The sequence below is a fragment of the Colobus angolensis genome, unplaced genomic scaffold (assembly GCF_000951035.1).
Source record: "Colobus angolensis palliatus isolate OR3802 unplaced genomic scaffold, Cang.pa_1.0 Scaffold111, whole genome shotgun sequence".
Taxonomy (NCBI): Eukaryota; Metazoa; Chordata; class Mammalia; order Primates; family Cercopithecidae; genus Colobus; species Colobus angolensis.
In genome coordinates, this window is record NW_012112142.1 from 9,445,088 (window position 1) to 9,453,537 (window position 8,450).

At 38.5% G+C, this 8,450-nt stretch overlaps 1 protein-coding gene across 3 annotated transcripts in view; it reads right to left on the reverse strand.

Annotated features, from left to right (window-relative positions):
- Window positions 1–639: 639 nt before the first annotated feature.
- The window catches only part of GAB1 (GRB2-associated binding protein 1), a 131,175-nt gene continuing 123,364 nt past the window's right edge, over window positions 640–8,450 (reverse strand). For all 3 annotated transcript variants that reach the window (XM_011957188.1, XM_011957180.1, XM_011957196.1), the window contains 2 exons: window positions 4,676–4,798; window positions 640–1,754 (listed from right to left, as the gene is read on the reverse strand). In XM_011957188.1, coding sequence (XP_011812578.1) covers window positions 1,596–1,754; window positions 4,676–4,798 — 282 coding nt within the window. In that variant the 3' untranslated portion in view covers window positions 640–1,595. The remainder of the gene's footprint in view (window positions 1,755–4,675; window positions 4,799–8,450) is intronic.

Genomic DNA, 8,450 nt, shown 5'->3' on the forward strand with positions numbered 1-8,450 from the left:
TGGCCAATGGGCCAGAAATCAGGGCACATCTGTGTACTCAGGCAACAGTTAGAGGTCTGAATGGAGGGAATCATGCCTCAACTGTGGGCACTCCTTTCTCTATGCCCCCTCCAAAAATTGTTGTAAGTCTCAAATCAGTACATGACATTGTATGTAACGTGGTTAAAAAACAACTATATGTGCTTTCTTAATTAGGTTGCAAAGCCAAGACAGATGAATATAATTGTAGCCTCACTATAACTTGTGGTCTTAATATCTATGTCACAGGACCATGTTATAGGTGAGACAGAATTATACCATCCCTCTGGTGGTTTCAGAAATCTGGTTGGAAGGAGTCCATGGCTAATATTTCACATTGTAGCAAGGCTCCAATATTTCTTGAATTGGGGCAGTGAATATTAAATCACAGTACAAAATCTGTAATTCTTTTAGTGGAAAAGCAACCGGTGCTACATATAAGAATCACTTATATAACATCTATTTAAAAAAAATGCAGATATAAAATATTAATTGCATAGGGATTTAAATATAAGGCCAAGAAGAATATTAAGTAAAAAAATCATAGGGCACTATGGTGTCAAGACAGAATTTCATAGAGTAATGAATCTGAATTACTATCTAATTAAAAATCACAGTATGTTGCTGTAACTAACAGTGAATGTCAACTGCTTTATTAATTCCAAACTGAAAACCAACATTAGGACTAACAAGAACACAACCAAAGCTCATTGTCTAAACCTGATCAGTGTATTAGCACATCACTGCCTGGTACGTACCTGATTAGTTACATAATCTACCTTTTGCAAATAACACTTAATACATGTTAACAAGTGTGAGAGCACATCATCACTGCATGCCATCAATGATTTGCAGGCTTCCTTGGTAGTGTAATTATTCAGTCTTTCAAAGGTGCAAGATCCCACCCGGCGGAATCTTCACTCAATGAACCAAAAACACTGTAATTAACAAAATATAACAAAGTTCCACCATTAAAAACTAAATGTACATTAACCAGAGAACTAGGTCCTGACACCAGTACATACATTATCCTCAGCATTTTGGAAGGCAACAAATGATGAGTCCAAGTATAAGCTAATGGTTATCACCTGAAGCTTCAGGTAGAAAGCTAACTTGTGAATCTACCTCTCATTTTAATGTTAGACTGTAGTTTGAACAGCAATTTCCAAATCTAAAAGTAGCTTAGTTGACTTAGTATTGTTATATAAAGTAGTGTGACAACAAACAAGAACTCCCAAAGGAATTATGGTAAGGTACACTGGGAATACCCGAAACAATGTTTTAGATGAAAAAGTGCATAAATACAGTAATACTACGAGTGTGTTAACTATGGAACAAACGTTTCTCTGGGAGCTAAACAATACTATTTTCCCACATTATTTACATGTTATGAATTGTTCAGATACCACAAAGCACCACTATAAGTCTAAATTGCTTGATTATGTCAGAAAGGTCCTTTGACTTCAACTCTACTCATCTGAGGATCTACCTACAGTAGAAGTGTCAAGTCATTCTTCAAAAGGGATTTATCTTTACAATTCAGTTTTCTTTTGTTCAGAAATGGCAAGGCAATATTTTCATTTCACACTCTTTGTTGGCGTTTCTGATTCTGTGGACTGTCTCCCGTCTGTCCAGGCTTCCCGGGTACTCTTTAGGGCCAAGGTCTTCTGTTGGTCAACAACAACATAATCCACTCTCTCATCTGCTACACTGCTGCCTGAGCCACTGCTCTTTTGCTAAAACACAAAGAAAAAACAAAAAGTCCAACATATAAAGGAGTGTTTCTGAGTACAACTCAGTCTTAAAACACAAACACACATGCACTGTGAATACTTTTTTTTTTGGAGAAGGAATTTTGATCTTATTGCCCAGGCTGGAGTGCAATGGCGCGATCTCAGCTCACTGCAACCTCCGCCTCCTGGGTTCAAGCAATTCTCCTGTCTCAGCCTCCTGAGTCGCTGGGATTACAGGCATGTGCCACCATGCCCGGCTAATTTTGCATTTTTAGTAGAGACAGGGTTTCACCATATTGGTCAGGCTGGTCTCAAACTCCTGACCTCATGATCCGCCTGCCTCAGCTTCCCAAAGTGCTGGGATTACAGGCGTGAGCCACCACGCCCAGCCATGAATACTCTTAAAATTCTTCTGGGTCATACACAAAAAATAACATCAACTACCTCAACTTAAAAATGTCTCTCTCCTAACTATATACTATTTTTGCCTTAAATCTAAAATTATTATATTTAAGAATTCAAACTAGGCTCACGCCTGTAATCCCAGCACTTTGGGAAGGCGAGATGGTTGGATCACGAGGTCAGGAGTTTAAGACCAGCCTGGCCAAGATGCTGAAATCCCATCTCTACTAAAAATACAAAAATTAGCCTGGCACAGTGGCATGCGCCTGTAATCCCAGCTACTTGGGAGGCTGAGGCAGGAGAATCTCTTGAACCCGGGCGGCAGAGGTTGCAGTGAGCTGAGATCGTGCCACTGCACTGCAGTCTGGGCAACAGAGCAAGACTCCGTCTCAAAAAAAAAAAAAAGAATTCAAACTAATGCTTCCATGACAGATGAAATTCATATAAAATAGGGACAGCAAATGCCGTTTCATCTTAACATAGCTTGATTCTCCTGTCGACTTAAGCTTGACTTTCTCTCAAGCTCTGAGAACATGAATCAGTGTTTACTTTGAGAGCTAACAAGAAATGTTTTTTGAAAAGTTATACTTCAAGAATGACAAACTATATAAGCTGATGCCTTCTTATTCCTAAAATTCAACAAGATATAGATACTTAAATAAAATTATCAATGCACTGCTGCACTCACTAGAAAGTGAAATGTCTACAGTATAAGAGAAGTAGAGGGAGTGGTAAGCTTCTAAATGTAAACGTGGTGTTGGCGTTAGGATGAATGTCAGTCTCAAAAATGCAATCAGGATTGGAGGTGATGCTGAAACTGAGACTATCCCATCAAGCTAGGGACCCTTGAAGGGAAGTGATGTAGTCCTAGGGTGGTGGCACCTCCTGGTCCCTAGCAGAAGCAAATACAAATAGTTTATGGAGGAAATTTAGGTCCTCAGAAGATATGTTCAACAAAATGAGTTTGCAACAAAAATACATAAAATGCACAAAGAAACAAGCTGTGGAGAGTGTGAAGAGAAACAATATACACAGATTCAGACCTCCAAGGACTTCAGATATTGAAAGAGGAGCTACTAAATTGGCCAGACATACCTGAAAAAGACCCAAACCGAACTTCATTTTAGAAATGGAGAAGCAATATTTGATTAGTGACTGAGATTTTCCCAGAAATGATAAAAAATATGAATCTAAAAAGAAGGGAGCACTTCTAAGCAAGATAAATAAAAAGGAATCTATGTCTAGACATATTGTAGTGAACCTGTAGAATACCAAAGATATAAAAATGACCTTAAAATCATCCAGTCAGAAAAGACATTACCTACAAGGGAATTACAATTAGACTGACAGCAATTTTTCCACAGGAATAGAAGCAAGACAGTAGTGGGACAGCATCTTCCATGGGCTGAGGGAAAATTATTGTTAAGAACTATAAACTCAAGAAAACTGTATTTCCAAGAGTGAAGGCAAAATAAAGACATTTAAGTTATACAAAAACTGAAAAAAATTATTACCAACAGACCTCCACTAAAGGCACTTCTAAAGGGAGGCTATGTGCTGCTCACCACGCTGCACTCGCCCACAGCACAGAGCTCTGTCACCCCAGTGCAAGAAGCACCTTTTAATAATTTGCAAAAAGGTTCCATACCAGCTATTAGCAGCGTTGCTACGAAATGAGGGAATAGTGTCAATATTTCCCTAGAAGTGTCCTTTCACCTTCCTTTCAGGTGGAGGAAAAATTATTGCAGAAAGAAAGTCTGAGAAATAGGAAGGAATGATAAGCTGGTAAACATGTAGGAAAATGTAAATAAACATTGTTATATAAGAGCAGTAATAATACTGTCTAATTTGTGGCTTTAACAAAAAAGGTAACATTAAAATTTTGGACAAAAATAGCACATAATTTGAACATTTTAAGGAGAGTAAAGACATTATACCGGTTAACGTTAGAATTCATTAAATAATGGCTGGATGCAGTGGCTTCCGCCTGTAACCCAGCTGGAGGGCTGAGGTGGGTGGATCACTTGAGGTCAGGAGTTCGAGACCATCCTGACCAACATGGTGAAACCGTGTCTCTACTGAAAATACAAAACTTAGCCAGGAGTGGTGGTGCACATCTGTAATCCCAGCTATTTGGGAGGCTGAGGCAGAAGAATCATTTGGACCTGTGAAGCGGAGGTTGCAGTGAGCCAAGATCACACTATTGCACTCCAGCCTAGGCAACAGAGCAAGACTCTGTCTCAGAAAAAAAACAAAAAAACAAAAAAGAATTTGTTAAATAATTATTTCAATGGTAACCACTAAAAGAGTAGAAAGTATAAAACTTCTAACCGTCAGAAAGGAAAAAAAAAAAAATCACTTTACATAACTATGTTATTTGTGATTTATGAGACAGCATCAAGTAGCAGACCAGACTACATTTATATTAAACATAACTTAATAAAATTATCCCAAAGGAGATAATTCTTCAGGTTTGAAGTGTGAACTGTGTACACAGAAGAGGCATGTCACATGTCACTCACCTTACGTGGTGGTGTGGATTTCCCAGAATCCAAGTCGAGATCTAGGTATTCCACCTGTTTGTCTCCTTTGGGCTTGATCATAGGGCTGCTTCCTCCATCAAGACTGTTACTGCCAAAGAGATTCTGAAAGTATTAGACAACAAAATCAACGGTCAGATATTCACCAGACATACCACTCATACTGTTGGACATCTACGGAAGCCTAAATCTTTGCTTTCAAGAGGACATAGCTTAAAAAGTTAAACAACTTTTTAGGCTAGAAAGAAAATAAGTAATATTTAAAAAACTGATTAAAGCCTAGCTTAGAGCAAGCTAAACGTAGTTTCAAAAGTTAAACTTGGTTCACACTAAGATTGAGACATCAAGAGATAGTTCGCTATCATAACCCAACTTGAACATTATTAACATTATATCTGTACTCAATTATGCGTTTACAGGATCTTTATATTCCTTGCTTTCAAATTAAATTTTTAAAAAACTTTCTGCATTTTATTTAAAGGCTTTCACACTAAAATTTGTTTGACTCCATTGGCTAAGTCTATTTTGTTTCAATCATCTGGATTTTTTACCACTTAATTTCCTTAGCCTGATCTTTTCCTTCCTGAAAGGCATTCATTTTAAAAAACGTATTTAAGAGAGAAGGAAAATTATTACCTAAGGAAGGCCTGAGATACAAGAAGAAGTGATAAAGAAGCCACTAAACATGCAGAAAAACGTAAATAAGCATAGTTTATATAATAAGAGCACTAATAATACTAACTTGTGGGTTTAAAAATAATTAAAATTTTGGACAAAAATAGTGCTAAGATTTTAAAGAGAGTAGAGTGAAGACAACTCTGGAATTTGTAAATAACCATTTCAGATGATTTGTACAGTAGGACTACTCTCTAAAAAAAAAGGTAAAGAAGGTAGGAAGATAGATGACAGCAATAAACAACAGGAACAAAAAACTTGAGGCAGAAAAATGAAAAATAGGCACTTGAAGATCAATGCTAAATAGAAGGGAAAAGCTGGCATGAACCTAAGTCCCTACATATTCCCTCCACTCTAATTACAACAGGGTTCTATTATACATGTGCTCAAACAAGTGACTTGTTTCCATGCCTTACTCCTTTTAACCCAATCTAGAAATGTCCTTGGCTTCTCATATGCAAGACTGTATTTCTCATTAGGGACTTTCATCCTTGTGCACTGTTGATATTAATGCTTATATATTATCTCATACTTTTGAAGAAAACCATAATGATTTAACAAAGTTAAAAATGTGTACATGTTATGATGAATAAAACAGTTTGAAAACTGCATACATCTGGTGGTTCTGTTGATTCTTTTTATGTTGCTACTTCATTTCTTTTTGCTTAGGTTAAACAGAAAAAACTGTGCCTTAGGGAAAAGACACTTCTAGGGAAATATTGACACTATTCCCTCATTTCGTAGCAAGGCTGCCAACAGCTGGTATGGAACCTTTTTGCAAATTATTAAAAGGTGGTGCTTGCACTGGGGTGACACGGCTCTGTGCTGTGGGCGAGTGCAGCATGGTGCGCAGCACATAGCCTGAATTTCATATAATCAGGTATGCAGTATGTTTATGCAGTAAACAACCTGCACAACTAAATGTAATGTTCCTATTTGAAGAAACAGATTTTTTAAACCAAATTTATCAATTACTGCAAATAAAACATTAAAAAAATAGAAAACGGTTAAGTGCAGTGGCTCAGGCCTGTAATCCCAGTAATTTGGGAGGCTGAGGCGGGCGGACCACCTGAGGTCAGGAGTTCGAGACCAGCCTGGCCAACATGGTGAAACCCCATTTTACTAAAAACTACAAAAATTAGCCAGGTGTGGTGGTGGGCGCCTGTAATCCCAGCTACTTGTGAGGTTGAGGCAGGATAATCACTTGAACCCGGGAGGCGGAGGTTGCAGTGAGCCATGATCGCGCCACTGCACTCCAGCCTAGGCAACAGGGAAACTGTCTGAAAAAAATAAAAAATCAAAAATAATATGTAGAACACAAAAAAATGTAAGCAAGTTTTGGTCCTCGATATAAATAGCAATCCCTCCCTTTTTTCTAATTCATGGAGAAACTGAAATCATCATGAAATTTTTTACCCGAATGACTCTATATATCGTCACATAAAATCAGCCATGAGTGTGTGAAAAATTCTACATTCAAATGTGATCAGTGAAAGACCCATAACCTCCATTTCTCTGATTAGAAATATCTAGAAGTGTTCACAGTATTACAAGGCTATAAAAGAAATGCATAAATGCAAAAGACCTGCATGCATTATACCAGTAAGCTGCTCCTAAACAGAATTTCTCAGGGTGGCTAGTTAACCTATTTTATGTCTGCTATTACTAGAACTGAACATTTTTCCATCTTTAAGTATTGTTAACATTTGTGTGTCTACAAGGAAGTCTATTTGCTCTTGATTTAATCTCCAGTGGGAACAGCCTGTCTGTATTCTAGCCTTTCACCCAGTATTTTCCCAAAACAGTTTAGAGAAACTCTAAGATTCTATAAGGTATTATAAGTGCTCTTTGAATTAAATAACAAACCAGTAGTGCTAGATTTTTTATTTTTATTTTTATTTTTTTTGAGGTGGAGTCTTTGTCGCCTGGGCTGGAGGGCAGTGGCTTGATCTTGGCTCACTGCAATCTCTGCCTCATGGGATCAAGCAATCCTCCTGCCTCAGCCTCCTGAGTAACTGGGATTACAGGCGTCTGCCACCACACCTGGCTAATTTTTGTATTTTTAGTAGAGACGGGGTTTCACCATGTCGGCCAGGCTGGTCGCACACTACTGACCTCAGGTGATCCGCCTCAGCCTCCTAAAGTGCTGGGATTACAGGTGTGAGCCACCACACCTGGCCTAGATTTTTAAAAAATTATATAAAATCATTTAATATATTTTTGTTGTTATTATCACATAACAATATGTATGCCTTTAGTTATGTTTTACCATCATTTGAATTTCAGGTGTCACATTCAGAATTCACTTGATAATGCATGAGTTTTGATACAAAATTAAAGAAGTTTGTTAAATATTTGCTATAATTCTCATATTCTTTTCTAAGGGAGAGTTGAATGGACTATGATGAGTCCTTGTATTTGGCAGCATGAGGAAATGGAATTGGCACTGCTGACTTTTCTGTTGTACTTGGTAGATAGGTATATCCTCCTGGGTCATTTGTGCTTTTTTCTAATACATAGGACCTAAGTACTTCAGAAATTCATCACAGGCCAGGTGCAGTGGCTCACGCCTGTAATCCCAGCACTTTGGGAAGCCAAGGCAGGCAGATCATTTGAGGTCAGGAGTTTGAGACCATCCTGGGCAACATGATGAAACCCTATCTCTACCAAAAACACAAAAATTAGTTGCGAGTGGTGGCGCAAACCTGTAATCCCAGCTACTCAGGAGGCTGAGTCAGGAGAATTGTTTGAAACCCAGGAGGTGGAGGCTGCAGAGAGCTGAGATCACGCCACTGCATTCCAGCCTAGGTGACAGAACAAGAATCTGTCTCCAAAAAAAAAAAAAAGAAATTCAATACATTGTGTTTATTTAGACACCTCTACTGGTGGCAAGTAAAAGTACCTTTGTGGCCGGTGGCTCAAGCCTGTAATCCCAGCACTTTGGGAGGCCGAGGCGGGCGGGTCACAAGGTCATCCTGGCTAACCTGGTGAAACCCTGTCTCTACTAAAAAATACAAAAAACTAGCCGGGCGAGGTGGCGGGCGCCTATAGTCCCAGCTACTCGGGAGGCTGAGGCAGGAGA